General features: G+C 36.0%; 1 protein-coding gene across 2 annotated transcripts in view; it reads left to right on the top strand.

Moving 5' to 3' along the window:
• The window catches only part of ADAMTS19 (ADAM metallopeptidase with thrombospondin type 1 motif 19), a 149,045-nt gene extending 129,546 nt beyond the window's left edge, over window positions 1-19,499 (top strand). For both annotated transcript variants that reach the window (XM_042788085.1, XM_033005592.2), the window contains exons 22-23: window positions 15,253-15,430; window positions 18,248-19,499. In XM_042788085.1, the coding sequence (XP_042644019.1) occupies window positions 15,253-15,430; window positions 18,248-18,399 (330 nt within the window). In that variant the 3' untranslated portion in view covers window positions 18,400-19,499. The remainder of the gene's footprint in view (window positions 1-15,252; window positions 15,431-18,247) is intronic.
• Window positions 19,500-19,712: the final 213 nt, after the last annotated feature.

Below are 19,712 nucleotides of genomic sequence, written 5' to 3'. Positions count from 1 at the left end.
TCACATAGAGATCAAATAATTCTTCTGCTTAATGTTTTAACAATACCAAGATCAAAGAAAATTTGACCAAAATTGCAAGCTCTAGTAGGTCAATAAACACATCAATCCTTCTAAAACTCTGACTTAATATAAAAGTATGCTGTATAACCTGGCCTGTATGCAGCATTAAACTCCATAATAGCTCTTAAATCAGCAAGGTTGGTCAATATGCTAAGCATTGATGTTCTTAACACCAATTGGGCTCTGTGCCTGCTCTTGTGAAGAAAATTAGTATGATGAGAAAGTAAAGAATAAAAGTTCAAACTGAGCTTCTGGAGCCAGCACCTAGCAACATTTACCAATTATATTGTCTTCTCCCAGTCCTTGAAATATCATACTTAACAATGTAAAAGTTACCTTCAGATAAGGAAAGCTCATAGCTACTGTAGTGCCTGTTAGGGTGAGGTGTAGCTCAGTCTTGTTAGCAGCACTGTCCTTTACTAAGCTGCCCAGTGCCACCCATTTCAAGGCTATATGAGCACGGGGTCATGCTCAGAGGAATTCATCATCTAAGGATAAACAAGTAGGCATGGGAGACATAAAATGAAATGCATATGAACTGCATGTTTATATATCTACCTGGCTTACTAGAGAAATTCACATCATTGTAGAAGTCTTTCTCCAAAAGACTTCTCCAATGTCAACAGCATAGTGTGCTTGAAGGGCAGGTCTAGGGTACTTTACTTTATGTAGGAACCTGTGTATTTAATTTTTTCTGCTATTATTTAGAATCTTTAGAACATTGGTGGAATAAATGAACTGTGAGAGGCAGGATGAATTTTGGAAGGGAGAATAATTTAGAGAGTGGGTTTTGAAAATTATAATTAAAAGCTTAAGTTTGATATGATATTATACCAGAAATTTAGAAGGGAGAATAATTTAGAGAGTGGGTTTTGAAAATTATAATTAAAAGCTTAAGTTTGATATGATATTATACCAGAAATTTAGAAGGGAGAATAATTTAGAGAGTGGGTTTTGAAAATTATAATTAAAAGCTTAAGTTTGATATGATATTATACCAGAAATTTTTTGAGAGATTCAGCAGGGGACAATAGGAACAAAGCACTGGACAATGGAGTAGAATTTAGGAGCAGCCATTTTTAAAATGAAGAAATATAAACTATGTGTATGTAAGAGACCAGCGAAGATAGTACGGTTTGGCTATGGAAGCTGGAACGAGGATGCATTCAGCAGAAACTAAAGAAGCAGCAGCAGAATTTCTAAACAGTATCTATGTGTTAGACCAGAGGTGCAGAAGAGTTAAATATGTCATCTGGTCCCAATAGTTGGGATGGAGTTCACTTTTTCTATAGACTGCAGAAGTGAAATTAGTGATCAAAGGTTAATCTGCTAAATTTTTTCCAGTGAGTCTGAAAGGACATCTAAAGCAACTGATTGTTTTTTACACTAATGAGTCCCAAAATTCATGGCCTATTCCAAATTATTTATTTAAGACAATACACGCAGTGCCCTTTAGAAAGAGTGTGTACTGGGGGGTAAGTCAAGTCTCCAGCTGTTCGAGGGGCACAGAGTGAACCCAACAAGTCACAGAAAGATCTCCCAATTCAGTGGTACAAAAAGCAGCTGTCAGTGATGAGATTTGCTTCTCTTCTGTCCCAATCAAAGAACATGTGAAAATGGAGAGAGTAAAAAAAATAGATTCTATTTTTGCCAATTATTCAACAGCATGGGACACTCAGCTTTTAGACTGTGTGCTTAAATATGTAAACAGCCCCTACATTTCCATAGCAAATAGACTCAGCTGATCTAATCTCCTTCAATTAAAAAAAAAAATAGAATTTGGATAATATTAATGTTACAGTTTTATTGAAAAGGTAATTAGCCTTGGTTTTATTCTTTGGATCACCATCCAAAATTGTTGGCCCTTTTAGATTCCAGGAATGGAACAGTTCAGGCCATGAGTCAAAATATGACACTATCAATAGATTTATGGACAAAGAACTTATGTGATTTTTATGAAATAATAGAAGTCAAAATAATACTGGCATCACAGTAATAACTTTTATATTGACTTAATTATACAGTTAGTTTCCAGCAAATGAGGTATGTCTTTCAGAAATGAAATATGAGGAAATTATATGGAAGATGTCAATAGAATGAAATGAGAGAGGGGAGTTTTTTGTACATTTCTAACCAATCCTGTAACATTAACTTTGTTTGTTTCAGATAATTTTTTTTTTTAATAGATCAATGTACTGTAGTGTTTTGCCTGGAATAAATGTAATGTCATAATGGTTTCTAGAAAACCAGAACAAGGCCATCCTTAATAATAGGCAACAGCACCGATAAGCCTGGAAGGGATTTTAAAAGCAGACATTATCCACTTTGCACACACACAAAACCACACGTAAATGGGAAATTCTGGTATCTGTATCACACTTAGCTCTACTGGGGCATCTTTGCTGGGTTTCTGCTACAAGTCTCTTGAGGATAAGCAAAGGTTTTGGGAACGCCAAACTGGAATCAGAAGGTAATTATGGGTGCATGTTGTGTTGTCTCTTGAACTGCATTATCTATAAGTGGGGTTATATTAGAAAAAGATTAAGTTGTGGTTCATCAGTAGTTTCCATCATGATTGATCCTTGCTAGGCCCCACAGAAAAACAAAGCAAGAGCAAAAAAGAACAAAAGAAGCTTGCAGTGCCTGCTGAAAGAGGCTTGCAGTCTTATCTGACAAGTAACATGGTAGAGGGAGAGCTATATAATCACATAGATCATGAAAAGGAAGAGAAAGAAAAAAACTTTTTAAATACACCTACTAACAACCACTCTTCTTTTTTCCTATGTGTCCTAGGAGAGGGTCTCAAGCAGAAGGTATAGCATTTATACATTTGTTCTGAATGTTCCCTTCAGGAAGTAAAAAAAATGGGTTAATGACCTTCTCATGGAGTACAAAAGGTGATATAATGCAAAAAGAAGGGGAACAGATGAAAAAAATCCAATCCTCATAGCTAGAAGAACATGCCTGGAAGACGGCAGCATATAGCAGAGGCAAGTAAAGCCCCATGCTTAAGCGGGTCTGTACAGGCACAGTTTCATTGCACAATGTACAGCATGCTGCAGGGTGCCATCTGAAAGAGTGGTATGGGCAAAGAGGAGATTCACTCACATAGCCACTGTTGTTGCCTCTCTGAGAAAGAAAAGGGTTACATCTATGAGTTCAGCAATAGTATGAAATTGCTTTGGACTGTACTGATTTTAAAGAGCAGTTTTCAGGGAGGCATGCTGTGATGCATGCTAAGGACACAAATCAGTAGTGAAAAGGTTGACTTCTAAGTCACCTTCATAACTGTTAATGGGAAGAGGAAGTCTAGGAAATTCCAAAATAAAAGGAGATCTGAAATATACCTGAACAAGCTGTTTTTTTCTTTATCCCTGGTAGTGGAAGTAAAATGATAAAAATGCTGCTGAAGTAGATAATTGAGAACTTTCTAAATAAATGACATTTTCCTCCACGTATGCTCAGCAATATTTCAGAACTAAATATTGTTAGTTGTAGTATGCAGTCATAGACTTTGAATCTTTGGGCAGCTTTTCAAATTTTCTGGGTGTTTCTTTCGGCCATATCCTCTGTGGTTCTACCTACAGCCCAAAACCATAGCTGTAAGTCAAGCAGTCTTGCTGCTATTTGCCTTACTAGTGTTTGGCACTCTAAAATTGACAGGTATGATTGACTGGATTTTGGCTTACTGGTGTGAGAGAGATGTGTCTATATCATCAAGGCAGACTTTTATTTCCAGTGAAGCAAAAATTGTTGTCCCTGAAATTAAGCTGAATTTTTTTCATGAGAAGCAGATTAATCAAACAAGATGCTGTCAGCTGGATAAGTTGTTGGAATGGCTATTTTTTGGCCCAGCTAGGTGAAAGTCTTTTTATAATTTTGCTGAGTAATACAAAGGTATGGATTCAGGGAGGAAGTTCGGTTAAACTCTTAAGCATCATGTCATTTACTGAATGTCTTCACAAATTGAAAATCATACATGTACATTTGTGTTGCAACACTGAACTTCGATACTGGATCTAATTTTTTAAAAAAGAAGATGAGCATTACCTTCCAGGGAGAAAAAATTGTATTAGAAACTAGAAAACTAGAATTAGGAAAAAACCTCACACCTTAGCTATAATTATTGAAGGTAGAAGTACAAGCAGGATTTATACTACAGAGAAGATAGCAGGAACCCACTTGCTTGTGCTTGCTCAGTGCTGTTTTTCAACATTTGGACGTTATGATCTCTTGAAGTAAACAAGGACAGGCAAAGGAGACAAGTTCACACCTAGCAGATGTGTCATGAAGCTACAAAGGCAGAAGTCACAGAGGATAGCAGTATCAGCTTCCCATCACCTCCTTTGCCACTGCTGCTGTCTTCCAAGCCATTCTAGTGCAGTCTTGATCAGGCCAGATATCAATTCCCAGAGTTTTCTGGTTGTGAACCTTATAGTGCCAGGCCAGACATTACTGCTGCCAGGGACTTACATAAAAACACACATATAAACATATCAGGGACTTACATAAAAACACACATATAAACATATATCTAAATAAAGAAAAACATTCTTGGGAATTGCTGAATAGAAGCAATGTCCTATATCCAGGAGTTCACTATGTGCTTTCCCAGAAATGCCTATCAATTTTTGTTAAGAGCTGCTAAGATTTTTGATCAATGAGTTTTCTGGAAGGCTGATACGTAATTCAGCAGGTACGTAAATGGTGCTTTAACACCCTGCTACACAACTGTTAGAATGCAGGACTTTATAGCCCAATTGGAAGGATGTGTATCCTAGAGGACTCTTCTGAGTAAGGAAGAGTAGTAACACTGAGCATCCCTTCATTGTTCTTGTGCTGACACTAATTCTTGCTCATTCAGGCTCAGTCTAAAAATATTATTCTCAATAAAATTGTATAAGATAGGGACTACACTGACCATCAGGATTTCAGTGTCCCAAGGAGCTATGCGGAATTTATGTGCAAAAAATACTGTCACATAACATCACAAGTAAGTAAGTAAGAAAGGAGATAATAGAATTAGAAATAATATCAGATGGCAAAGGGGGGGACAGGACAAACAAGAGCAGCAACTTCTGTTTTATCTTCTCAGAATTTCACTTAACAGAAATGAATATATTTTGTATGTACAGCCCATTCTATATAAGGATATCCAGTCTCTTTACAATAACTGATCATGTATCTGAGTCTACATTGTAAGACTACCTCAGTATTCAAAATGGAAAACACTGCAGTTTGTCTGGCTTTTCATGGCTGGTTCCACAATTTGGAGGGGAACACCAATCCCCTGACATTTTGAACCACGTACTTTTTTTATCTTTTCAGCATTAGCTTTTGCTGCATGCTCATTACTTTTTGTCCTAATGTTCCTTCTTGCTTTTTTTTAGTGATACATATTCGGCAAATATTTTCATCAGTCTGCTCATGATAATGCCTAGATTTTTTTCTCTGATAGCTGAAAAGTCATTCCAAAGCTGACAGTGTGTGCAGGAAAATTCAGTTACTCAGTCCAGTGCTGAGACTCAATCCAGTAGGCGTTCTTTTGCCTGGTGTATCTCCATCTCTAAGATCATCTGTCCCTCTTTCCAAATATCTTCCTCAGCCCTTCTGACTGTATTATCTGCCAACATGTAACTCATTTAGCTGATTCACTTGGGTTCTGTTAGAATTTATGTAATCCTTCTGCTCTTGTGGGATCTACTTGACTTTTGTGTGTTGGAAAACTTTTCTTTCATGCATTTTTTAATGCTATCTTTCATGTGGTTAATCTAGGTAATACTGCTTCCGGTGTTCATTCTTGCGATAAACTTGATCTTCTATGAAGACCTCATTTCATCACAAAAGTATTTATTGTTATTTATTTTTCTTATTTTGTTTTAATCTGTGTGATTCTCACTTTTACTGTTTTTTAATAGCTTGTAACTAGTTACAAACTGAAAATAATAAAATTAATAACTAATTCTTGAAAATTTATTTGGAAATAATTGTTTCAAATTAAAGTCTGTGATTTCTGACTGGAAAGACATAATCAGAATAGCTATATTACTCATTTAACAATTTTAAAGAATTACAGGCAATACTACATATTTTTAAGTACTCTAAGAAAGATTTACTTTTCGTCTTTATCTGTGCTCTTTCAGGCTGTTGTTCATAGATACATGTTTAATCTCCAGAGTTCCCTCATCTAATCTTGCCACAAATACTTCCAATATTGTTGACATAAAACAGAGTTCACCCAAAAGTAATGATCATTCCTTGGTAAGGATCACAATACCTCAGGTCAATGTTGTCTATGTCCTGGCCCTCTGATAGCTCCTTCAGTACAGTCATGATTTTGGGTGACCTCATCATACATAATGACAGTGTTACACTTCAGTATGGTTTTCCTACAAGCAAAGCAGTTAGAATAATTTTCTTGAAATGCATTTTCTTCCAGTGAAGAATATGTTCAGACATTTTTGAGAGAAAAATAACCAGTGGAAATTTTTTTTATAGTTGTAAGTTATTTTTCTACTTCATTTTCCCTGTTTCTCTTTTAAGATTTTTATTTCAAAAGTAATGACCTGTATGTGGGATCATGGTATTTCAGCTTAAGAAAAAGTCTTTATGTTCAATTTCTTCATAAACTGTGTTTGTTGTGGTATTTTCTTTAATATCTTTCATATCCATTTAGGTGAGTTACCTGATACCACTTCAAATCTTAATGATTTAAAATCTGGTAGATGTAGTGAATAGAGGTAAAGTCATTGTCAGGGATGAGCTCTTTCATTTACATATAATACTATGGAAAAAACTTGAGAGTGCTACATAGAGTGATGCTATTTAAAGGCAAATACATCATTTTGTGTGGTACAAACCAGCTTTTTTGGCATACGTTTCTTTGATTTCTGAAAACTAAATAGATAAAGTAGTAGAAATTTTTAAGAGAAGGGGGTTTTGTGGAGGTTTTTTCGCCACCTATGACATTTCCTTTATGTCCTGAATGCGTTCTTTGACTTGTCTTTTCATTAGAAATGCTATAATCCTTTAATTATATTTTTGTGCTGATGAGCTGTGCTTTTCCCTGGAAGGTTTCCTACAGAGCAACAGGCCAGCATTGTGATATATGCTAACAATGTTACATACACAAATGACAATATTTCAAATTCTTTTTAAGAATTCATTTTCATCAGTCCACAATTACATTCTCCGACTAATTTCATCAGAAAGATAAAAGTAATTAAGAGATCATCAAATCTAACTGCTTGTTTGCATGTTTGATAGTTATAATCAATGGAAAGTCATCTTCTTCCAAGATACCATGAAGTGATATCACATCTATCAAACTGTGAGATAATAATGTCTTATTCATCACTAAGCACTAATGGCAATAATATATACAGTATGCCATATAAAAGATTTTTTACAAAGTGTTGGCAGTATAATACTGAATCTAATCCACTAAGTGTGAACCCTCTTATAGAGTTAGGAGCTGCATCTGCACAACCAGTTTAATTACACAGCTCTAACAAATAATTGTCTCTTTCTGGTTTCATTGCTGACATAATTTAAAGGTAACATACACCCTCAGACAAACCTTTACTATCTTTAGAATTGTTAAAATATCTATAAAGACGTTGAAAACAAGACATAGTTGTGTAAAAGTGCTCTTGACCAGAGTTGTTTGTTTCGTTGGCTGAAGGACAAGGATCCTAAAGAAATGGTGCTCATATGGTTGCTTTCACTTCCCTCATCTCAGAGTATCACAACCATCACAGACCTATTTTATCAACAAAATTAAGCTGAATACTTGGTTTCAGCTTTTTATCTGTATTGTCTTTAGAAATGGTGAAGGAGAAATACTATTTACAGACTTGGGAAAATAAAAGTTAAGGCTTCACATCACTGAGAAGCATGGAAGTAATTTTATGGCTGACATAGATCTATAAATTGTAATGGTCTTCAGTCAACTTAAGATTAAGCAGTGATACACATTATGCTGGACACCTTTACATGAAAAAATTAGTTAATGTGGTGGTGAAACTGTTGATTTGAGTTTTGGACCAATTGCCTATTTTTTTTTTTTTTTTTAATAGAAAATCAAATTTGCCTTGCAATTTAAAAAATGTTTTTTGAGGACGTATTTGTTTATTATCAATAAGTCTGAACACCTCTGCTTTTTACTGTAGAATACTGCAGCTATGCAGAATGCTGATGTGTAATTAATCATTTGTCAGCTTTCACCAGCTCATTATTTGTAAAACCCACTAGTGTTCTGATGTCAAATACTATTTAACAATGTGTCTAAGGTCCTAAGTAAGAACAAAGAACTGATTTTTCAGGTGGAGGTATTCTTAAAATAATCTTAATACTTTATGGTGTTTTTGTATTAAATATAAATCTATAGAAAGCTTAAATACAAAATATAGATGATGTGAAAGTAAAGTACATCTGGACCATATAGAGAAACATGGCTTCTTATATCTGTTAAGTTATTACAGTTCTTGTCCATGCTTTGACACAGATTCTTAATGATCAGAGAATAATTCTGATACCATCCTTGATCTCAGGGGGAAATGAGAGACTTTAATACAGTCTGTTGTTTTTATGGATCGGGACTCCAGGTTGGCACACACAGAATTTCTGCAGCTTGATGCTGAAGTTTAGTCTTCACCTCAAAGTTTTCAGGAACATTTAGCTTAGTATTTTTGGGGAAAATAATACAATCATAATCAGATTTCTGTTTGTGGAGGAAAGGAAAATCTTCATGATAAAGGCTTTTACATCAGTATAAAGCTGGTGTAAGAATCCACCAGAAAAAAATACCCTTCCCTTTAGCTCTTTTTATGCTTCCAGAGGGATCCAAATCTATTCTGTGTTCCACATGAGGAAACTTTTTAGTCTTGCAAGAAATTTTCCTTTCAAAATTCAAGGCTGTTCTACCTGTCCCTTGCATAGTCCAGTGAGGAGCATATTGTAGCATCAGCCTTCCCTGACCTTGAGGAGATTCTTGTCCTGCTAGTACTTCTCTGAGCAGGCTTCCTAAATGAACTAGTAAGTCTGGCTGTTCTAACAAAACAAACTACTTTCATTGGGGCAATTGAGATTTTTAAATCATGAAGTGGGCAACTGTGTTTCATTAGTTCATCCAAGAAAGAAATTGGGGAACTGAACCTGGGTTTCAAATATAGACAAACAATTTGCTATTTCTGAGCTGAGTCCAGTGAGACTGTTAAGACTGAAGCCTATCAAACCCCACTATTGATTCAGAGTGAATGAGTAATGATACTCTCTAATATAGGTTTTAATATACTGTGCTAGGAAAAATAATTGCTTTTTGTTGTTTCTTTAATAATCATATTACACCAAATTCTTCATGGTTTTCCTCAACCAAATTTTACTTGTAAACTTTTGGTTGCTTCTTGTCTTGTTACCAAAGGCAGTTTTGCATTGTCCACCAAACAACTTAAAAAAAAAAGACCAGATTTTTGAAACGATGTGATAAGGAACCATAGGAACCCTGTCTCTAGCCCATCTTATCAAAGGTGAGCTGGGGCTCTATCTGTCTTACTTTAAAATCTTACCTCTTCTGAACAGTTATCCAGTACTAATTCTCACTCCAGAAAGAAGAGCTAGAAAGAAAAATGAAGGAAGAAAAAGAAGTGGGGTAAGGGGGGGGAGGGGGGGGGGAGGGAAGGGAGGGGAAGAGAAAAACAAAAAGAAGAGAGACCAACAGCAGAATTTTTTCAGCTAAACTTAGCACAAGTTCTGAATTTTAAATTTGGCATTTATGTACTGAGGTGTTGGGTGTGTCAGAAACGAGAGAGGCAGAAAGACCTTCCTGGAAATGATGCATGGGAGAACTCAGACTCCATTTTATGTTTGGATCCATGAGTCCCTCTTTGTGTATTAGTTACACTATTCATAAATGCCTTCATAAAACAAAAAAAAAAAAAAAAAGAAAAAAAAGTGGGGCTTAAATAAACTGCAGATTATTTGCTTTATTGAGGTAGTGTTTAAGAATACTGCTAAATTCAGTATAAAGTCTTTGTTGAAAACAAATGCACCACTTTATCTACTACCTGCCTTCAAGTGCAAACTTCATAAAAACAGAAGATACAGGAAAAGATTGCAAGCATGTTAGCAAATATGAATCCTGTTGCTAAAGTCTGCTTGCTATCCTTGTTTCACACTCGTTTTATGAAAAGGTTGAAACCGCTTAAATGCTGGAACTGATGAACCTATACATAAATGATTAGGAATGCTCTGCTAATAATTTCCAGTAGAACTCATCACTGAGTTTCCTTATGAGCACATCACTCTCCATTCTGAATGCTACTTAGACTTGTAAAAACCTTTTATTGAACAATCCATTTGTTCTTGAAAATAAATTGTCCAAGTCTATTCTGTTAATATTGTCACAGACTGGGTTTTTCACTGTGGATTGTATCAGTCTCTGCAGTGATTGCCTGTTGTCTTGGCAGAAAGATGCATTTTGACCGTTACTGTCTGCCAGTGACAATTTTTCCCTTAATTTAGGAATTCCTACTTCTTATGAAGGCCAGCTGGAATCAGCTAATGCATTACAGCACCTTCCTCAGCTGTTGGCCTTGGGAATATGTATTCTCTCCAGAATATATATCTTTGGCAGGGAACAGAAAGAAGGAATCTTGGGTAATGGGTGTGCATGCCAAGTGTAAGGATTGTTATATTTAACGCCTAGGTTTCTGTCCTTGAAATTATGTCTAAAAGAAGTTCAAAAGTAGGACAAAACTCAAACAGGGTGGGTAGATTTTATTTGAAAGAAAGAAAAACTTAAAAAAATATAGCTGTTAACTATATTTATCCAGGAATTTTTTGTAATCTTTAACAGGAATGTTTTACATGTCTTGCTGCTTGAATGGTTTTACAGTACCTTTAGGACTGTGTCCAAAATGCACAGATTAACAGCCACATAAAAAACTTCTGGCTGCGTATTAGAACATTTAGTCTAAACCTACAAACACAGTTGTCCTACGGGAATTTTTGCTAATCAGCTACATGGCCTTAAAGTGTAGGTCATCTGAACAGTCAGAAGTAAAATGTAATTAACCACCACAAAAATAAACTATACTATGTGCAAGAGTGATATCTGGGAGGTGGAGGCGGTAGGAAGAAGAGCTATAGAAAAGTATTCTTCTTTCACGACTAATAGAAGTTGTGGGTTGAAATTAATCTGAGATCTGCTGAATTGATGCAAGTTGCTACAGATTTGTTTGGAGTGGGCATTTTCTGTAAATTTTATATATCTAAACTTTATATTAATATACACTTACATATAAAATAATGGAAAACTCCAGAAGTATACAAAAGCTATGCAGCTTTAGCTACATACTACAAGTGCTACCTAAAATGTGACATCTGCACATCCAGTGGGAGGTATTTGCCTCAGGTTGAATATTTTCGGTGAGAGAAATCCAAAAGTGAGGCAGGTTTAGGAGACAGTTTTAGAAGAGTCTGCTTTAGCTAGAATGTACACATGCATATGCAGTAAAATGAGTATCAAAATGAGGGTCAAAGCTGTGGCTCTGAGTTGCATCTAGCTGATTTGCAGAAGCTGAGGTGTCTCCTAGTGAAATTGGACCAAGTCCATACCTTTGCAGAGTGAAAAAGAAAAATATTATGGATGCCTTTTATCCTCTGATATTCAGTGGCTGCTCTCAGTTACACCAGCAGTTGGCTGATGTGTATGCAGCACAAATTCAAGTTTAAGACCACTTCATGGAGACAAACAGAAATCTCACTGTTTGTCTGTGTAGCTAGCAAATGCACTGCTAAATACCATACCCGAAGTATGTTTTCCTTATTTTATACTATTTCATGTTACTTTGAATGTGAGATAATAAAGATATGGTAAAATGATACTATTTTTTTCTGGCTTCCATTCAGTAGAATTCTTAATTTTGAAGGCAGACATGGCTGCAGATGATGATGTGTGAACAGGGAAGAGCACAGCTTGACTATCAGATCCCTGGTTGGTTTTAAAGCACTAGTGGTTTGGAAAAACCTCTCTACTTGTAAACTGATCAGGCTGGCTTTGAAAGTTTTGGATTGCAAATCAGTGTGGTAGCCCTGCCTCTTCACAGTTTCTCACAAACATCTTACAAGACTTAATAGAAGTTCTCAGTTTTATAAAATAAGAATAATTACAAAGTTAAAAATCAGCATTTATCTGTGAAATAAAATAAGATAGAACACAAATTTCTTCATTTCCTGCTTTGCCACATAGTTTCTTTGTGAACTGAGACATTTTATTTTATCATCCTTTAGCATCAATTTCTTCCTCTAAAGTTGGGATGTTAATAAGCAAGTCATGCAAGACTAAAATTGTTTTCAAGATGTATACATCTTTGTATAGAAAACTACACTTTAATGCTTCATAATGCTCTTTGAAAAATCTCACAAAGGCAAGTAGTGGCTCAGTCATTAAAGGGATGTTAATGCGCCAATTAAGATTTTAATGCCAAAATCTTGCCAAATTCTGCATAGAAACTCAGGGACTAAACACTTTTTAGCCAAGATAGAGATGTGTCTGCTGGCTGCATATTATCTCAGTTGCAGTCATGAGAAGCGTCCAGGCCAGAGCTCATTTGATACAGAAAAGATGTGACTGCTGCCAGAGTGCTCTGCACAAAGGCACCTGTATACATGAATTGTTATGCACTATCAATCAGCAGATAAACCATTGGAGCCCATTTTGTCAGCAGAAGTCTAGTGTTTTCAAATCCCATTTTCCCCTCCAGTACTCTAGATGGCTAGGTTGCACTTACTCATTTTAGGATAAACAAACGCTAAGGGAAGATAAATTATTTTTAGGAGATGTTACACACCAGATCTATCTGCCTGTCCTGTCCTTCTCAACAGCTGATAAGATACATACATACTACAAGCTCACACATACTCTAACTTTAGTTAATAAATATGCAAGTGTTTTACTGAAGGGAAAAAAATCCAATACTGTGTGCAAAATTACTCTAAATTAAGATCATTGTGATAATCTTTAAAGATTATTGTCATCATATTATCTTCATCTTTCCTTCATTCACAGGTTTTGGGGTTTTTCATGTTGTAGTTTTGGTTTGTTTTTTTGTTTTGTTGTTGTTTTGTTTTGTTTTTTTTTTTTTTTATTTTGCTATTCCATTGTCTCACTTGCTATTCCATTAAACTATTCCAAAGAGAAACCTCTCTGAAATTATGAATAGAGGAAACCAAGATGTGGCTGAAACTGTGGCAAGATAAAGATCAATGTTCCAGGTGCTATTGATGATTAAATTTTGGTATGTATATGTGTGATTACACATGCTTACCATGTGCATAATTCTAGCCATTATAGGAAGTCAGATTATTTTTAGCTGCACAGGGAAAAGGCAGAGGATTCACAAAATGGAATCCTGTTGAGAGGCTTTTTCTCATACAATTTAAAAGCAGTATACTAAATTCAAAGTTGATGACAGACTTCTACTTTGAAAAGACTTCAGTACTTGCTGGATGCCCTCCCATAAACAGCATATTTGTTCATATGTTGAGCTGTGGTTGCTGTTGAATAGAAAATTGTGTATTCATAATTGAATATCTTTGCATGCCTTGGCTCATGCAATCTGTGTCTGATTAACTTTGCAAGAAATTACAGTTCTTTATTGACTTTATGGAGTTACTCCTGATATACATCAGTGAGAACAGAAGCAAAATCAAGTCCACTTGCTGCCTTTATAGTATGCCAGGGTTTGATTTCATGTGGTTACAAGTTGAAGTGTGTTTTGGACCTTGTTCAGTCCCTTGTGAAAACACCTTTTAAGTGTATATCCTAGTTTCTTGTACCTCTCTTGGAATCTCATGAGTCCAAAAGATGAGTCTTGCTTCTCATGATGTACATATTTGGTTGCATGCCCTCTATTTCCCATTTGTCATGTGTAAATCTTTTCTCCAAGAGATTAGCAGGGTTTAAAATGTCACTCAAAAGCACATAAGAAAAGTAAAGGGTAAAAACACCTTTAGTGTTTCCTACACTCAAAATTTATTCTTTCTTTGCAGAAAACTGTATTTCTCTGTCTCTATCTTGAGACAGGATGGTTGGGAAACTTCTTTTGTTACAGCACCTTCTCCTTGTCTTTCTCTCTCATTTCAATATTTTTTCCAGATGCTTCTTGAAGCCACGTGAGGAAATGTATCCTCAATATTTATGTAACTAAGATTTTTTAGAATAAAAATATTTTCAGGATTATGTGGATGGCAGTGGCATAGATTTTCACCCAGTGCTCATACCATTCTTTGCAAGAAATTGTTTAATATTTGAAGATGTCCTCTACAGTAAATTTCTCCAGAAGTTAATGAAATTTATGTGCACTTGAGTCAAAATCATTAGCAGGCAGGAGCAGATGTCAATATGTAATTTTTTAAATTAATTTGTAGTTAAAGCAATAGAACATATGTCAATGGACATGAAAGTAAATCATGCCTGGTGAAATTTTGTTAAAAAAAAAAGTCAGTGACAGGGAAAGCATGTATTTCATTGGTTTCGAATAGGTTTTGTATGCATCTATACAGCAGTGCCCAATTTTTCATTCTAATATACTATGCTACTGTTACTGTCATTACAGTGCTCAGCTATTTGATTTCCTCACCTCATTCTCCGTGACAACAAGGTGGGAAGATTGATAAAAGACAGGCAGCATGTCTCACATTGTGTGTTTCATTTGTGTAACACATGTGAAAACATGGAAATGTAACCCAAAGACAGGAGGCATATACTCTGCTTAGTAGAAAAAGAACTTTTACAATGGCAGGAGTAATGGCTTGATTAAAAATGCTGCTCTCTGTCAGTGTCTGTGAGAATTTTCTTTTTCTTTCCCATCACTTTCACCTCTAATAAGAGTAAATTAGGTTACAGATAGAGGAGAGGAGCCACTGCTCCCATCAGGCATATTGCTACATTTCAGTTTCATCACAGGCTCTACACAATGGATCTTGACAGCAACAGGATGCTGGAATCAGTCCGTCATTAAATGCTGTCAATTTATTTGTGCTTTTTAAATTTTTGTTCATTTAGCTAATGGAATGGAAGGCAGATATCTTGGAATGCTGACCACTGACTTCACTTGGACTGGCATTTCACCTTCATGTTTACAGGCAAAAATACCTTTCCAATGAATGTGTGTCTTCTGTGTGTTCCAGTGCTCCGTCACCTGTGGCAAAGGGATGCAGTCCCGAGTCATCCAGTGCATGCACAAGATCACAGGACGGCATGGCAATGAATGCTTTTCCTCAGAAAAGCCTGCAGCTTACAGACCCTGTCATCTCCACCCCTGCAATGAGAAAATTAATGTTAACACAATAACATCACCCAGGTTAGGTAAGCAGTGAAACCAACACATTCCTGCTGGAAATCTCATTTTAGTTCTTTATCTCCATCAAGTAATGACAATCCCAGTTTAAAAACAGAGGGCTAGGACTTAGGAGATGTAAATTCTACACAGAGACTCGTCTCTGCCTCAGTTTTCCAGTGTGTACATCAAAGATTGTACCTCAGAATGGTGAATGTTTTGTTATACAAGGAAGGACCATTTTATGGGACTTCATGATATTATGGACACAAAATATCCTAGATTAGAATATGTTTATATTAGAGACATTATAAATATATTATATATGTTTTTATATATATATGTGTGTCCACTCAATTTTATCAAGCATTTTTAAAATAAGTAAATACCTTGCTTTCTCTTTAAAAGCTCTGCAAACTATGTTCTTGTGATATTTGTGAGGTCAAGGAGGTCCATACTTGTTCCTCAAATACAAATAGTTCTTTCCATTTGTCTTTAGTTCAAATGTCTACAGTCTATGCCTGATGAATTAGGATGTGTGAGGGGAAAATTACTAACATGAAGAGATTTGCTGTTCCTGGAGGAACTCAGGTCTCTGTTGGTCTTAAAGAAATTATGTTACTGCATAATTACAGAACTGTTAATTCTGTTAATTTTTACTTCCTCGTGGGTTGTTGTTGATGGTCTTACCATTAGCTCCCCAAATGATTCATATGTTTCTTGGGCATGACTGGGGAATATTCAAAGGCTTGCTGTAAGATAGCATACCCTTTCTAGATGATTTTCCAGAGCCCTTGTTCAGATAAAGCCACCTGTCAAATAGATTACTCCTGCATGGAAATCAAGTCTAACATTTCAGGCTGTATGTAATCCTTCCTTTAAGTCAGTGAAGGGTATTTCTTTTTGAAGTTTTTAACCCTTAAACATTTCTGTGTAGTAGTCATTGTTTCAGTTTGCTGGATGAGATGGCAGCTGTTGCTTATGGCCCTATCCTCTGCTATGAGGTTGCCCTTCGTGCTTTATCTCTCTTTGTTCAGCTGATCTCTCAGAATAAAGAGGCCATTGCTCCATCACTGATGCTCTCCCTTTGGTGAAGTATAAGCAGCTTTATGTCATAAAGTGAATCACAAAGTTTCACAGAAAAAATACGGCACCAGATTCATTAAAATTTGACTGCATATGAAGCGCACAAAAAAGGTTGGGCTATGTTGTCCTCATAGAATGGATTATGTAGCACTGATGTTAGTAATCTAGAGGTCAACCTCATCCAGAAAGAGTCAGAATCCAAGCTGGTATAAACATTAACATCTCAAAAATACATAATGCAAAGTTTCTCTTGAATATTTTGATCATTTTGGCCTCCAGTTCCACTCTCATTATGCAGTATAGATCATTTGGATTTGGGTGTAAGTCTAGTGGAAACTGATGTGGATTGCACCGTCTCCTCTTTTATAAATATGCTGTCAGTTTCTCTTTCCCTTCTGTTAAACAAAGGAGAGTAAGTCAAATCTTTTGTGAGATTGACTTCTTTTTCAGTTCAGTGCTTATGATGATTTTTGGATGATGTCTGCTTCTTGTGACCTATTTTTCACTGTTTTCCCATATTAATTCTATGTATGCACTACGGCTTGAATAACTGAATGTGAAAAGATCCAAATTTGGTACCAGAGTCCTTCTATGATAAACACTGTAAGAGGCTTTCCTAAGCGAAACAGATGGGTGGATTAACAGATGGCTTCACAAGAAAAAAGGCAGCATACATGAAAATGTGCCTGTTTTGTACAACAGGCATCCAGTACAAGTAAGGCTGCTGCATCTGAATGTTTATGACTGCTAGAGAGAGCCAAATAGTTGTAACAACCCTGAGAGGAGGTAGAGTAAACCAGATAGTGTTCTTTCAGGCTGGTGTGATGTCCTTGTCATTTTGGAAGGTTTCTGAGGAAGAATTTGGTAGTCAGGCATTCCCACAGTTAGAAAGCAGTAACAGACTATTAATAGATCAACATGAAAAAGTGGGTAAGGATAGGAAATGAAAGATGTGAAGGTTACAATTGTGTACCATGGGACTTGCTAACTGCCTTCAAACCGCCTCATAGTGCAGCATTTGTAACGTTCAAGGTAGAAAGACAATATATTTCTGTCATTAGAACAAAGAAGCCAGACAAAACTAAAGGTCTAGTAGGTTATTTCAGTTACAAAGAAAGACAATGTAAGACATCATGTAGTTTTGTTCAATTTCCATCCATTGACAACATGTCACAAAGTCTTGATTCCTTGAGCAAAAGCTGATCAGAAAACATGCAGCAGTCTCTATGCTTTAATTCCTACCTTTCCCTACCTGCCTCTGATAAAAAAAAATCCCCTTATAGGTGTCATTGAGAACCCTATTCTGGTATTATTGAAACTGAGGCTTCCTGTTTTTCCAGTGGCAACTTCCATCTCAGACTGAGGGCAGTTTCAGCTGGAGCTGCTGCTTCGTGTAGCTTTGCTGGAGCTGGCTCTGCAGCCCCCATGTAGCTCTGGCCCCAGCCCCAGCCCACCTTTGTGTAGGGCAGAAAGATGGGCTTCAGTCTTTCATGAGGAGACAGGTGCATGACTTTAAAATAGTTAGTTTCAATGCAGATTAATCGAATTTATAAATTAAGCTGACCTTAAAATTTTTTGATGTTGAAAATACTGACAAAGGGAGAATTTTTTTTGTCTTTTTTTTTTGGTTGAATTTCTACATCATTCTCCATTTCCTTCCCCAGGTACACTTCTGGTGTCCTTGTCACCTTTGCTACCTGATTCTTCACTAATAAATGTAACAGTAATATATATTTGATTTTGTTGTTGTTGTTTCACAGCTGCTTTAACATTCAAGTGCCTGGGAGACCAGTGGCCTGTGTACTGCAGGGTGATAAGAGAGAAGAATCTCTGTCAAGACATGAGGTGGTATCAGCGGTGCTGTGAGACATGCAGGGACTTTTATGCGCAAAAAATGCAACAAAAGAGTTGACCTCTGTCAGGCTGGCTGGCTCTCAGCTTTTTGCAATCTTATTATTTATAAACACACACACACACACACGAACACACACACACACGCACGCTTCTTCAGACCAAATATTATCAGATTACATATAATTTAATCAAATTAATTTATTTTTGCCTGCCAGACATCCTTAATTGTTTTGGTTAGACAGCCAACTTGTTTTATCCTCTGACATTTTCATAATTAATTTTTATAGGAACAATTTTGGATACATTTATCAGAATTTTTAAAAAATAGTAACTACTATTTTAAATGTTTATTTTCAGTAGGGTCGTCTCTCTGTTGCCAAAAAAAAGTCATGTTATCTTGAATTTATTTTAATTTAGCTGAATAGTTTTGTTGTATATGGAAATAAAGCCCTTTTTAATTTTATTATATTTTTGGCATTCAGAGTCGGAATGATCTTGTGTATTTTGCAACAGATGTTGAAGTGAGTAAGCTAACATTATTGAACAGGTTATTACAGAATATATTGTGAAATCAGTTCATTTGATTTAGAAACATACTGAAGGGGATAATCTACTGTAACTTATATTATAAACAAGAAAATTAAAATCGCTAAGTAGGGATTTTGATCATTCTCATGGACACGTACTTGAACACAAGTATTGAATCAATGAAACACTGTAGAGATTTACACTGAATCACTGTTGCACTGTTTGAGGTAGTGTAGAGAAATGCAGTCCTAGAACTTGTACCATCCTATGAATCCATGTCTGTACTGTTTTGACATGTCACTTGATTTTAAACGTTTTGAAACAAAAAACCCATGCCCCTCTATACCTTTGTGTGTCCTCTTGCAGATTTACAAATGGAAGAGTCCTTCCTCCTGCCACTTGTATGAATTAATCTGTTAAACGTTTTCAGTTCTCTGTTGATGATTTAGAAAATAGGTTTGTAATACTATAGTTTTACCTTTGTTTTATGAAAAAAGTCTTTATAAAAGTGAAATGTTTTGCAGTTCTGTGAAACGTTATGAAACAGCTAAAATTTTCCTTATGAGAAAATATTGTACATGATTCACATGATTTTTACATTTTCAATAAAAAGTAAAGCTTCTTTTGTTACTTGCATTTTTCCTCTTTTGGGCATCTGTGTCTGGTAGCCAAATGCGTCGAGGCCTGCATCACAGCAGGTACAGCCACAGTAGTCCCTACAACAAATGCCTCCTGCCTCTTGATTTAGGCACATTTCTGCAGCTGCAGACAGATGCCACTCTGTGAGCCTTGATATATGGAAAGCTGGTTACAACAGAGTACTATTTAGTGGAGGAATATTTA

Source organism: Tyto alba, unplaced genomic scaffold (genome assembly GCF_018691265.1).
Source record: "Tyto alba isolate M040663 unplaced genomic scaffold, T.alba_DEE_v4.0 Super-Scaffold_13, whole genome shotgun sequence".
NCBI lineage: Eukaryota > Metazoa > Chordata > Aves > Strigiformes > Tytonidae > Tyto > Tyto alba.
Note: the sequence above shows the minus strand (reverse complement) of the source record. Positions and strands in the feature narration are given on the sequence as shown.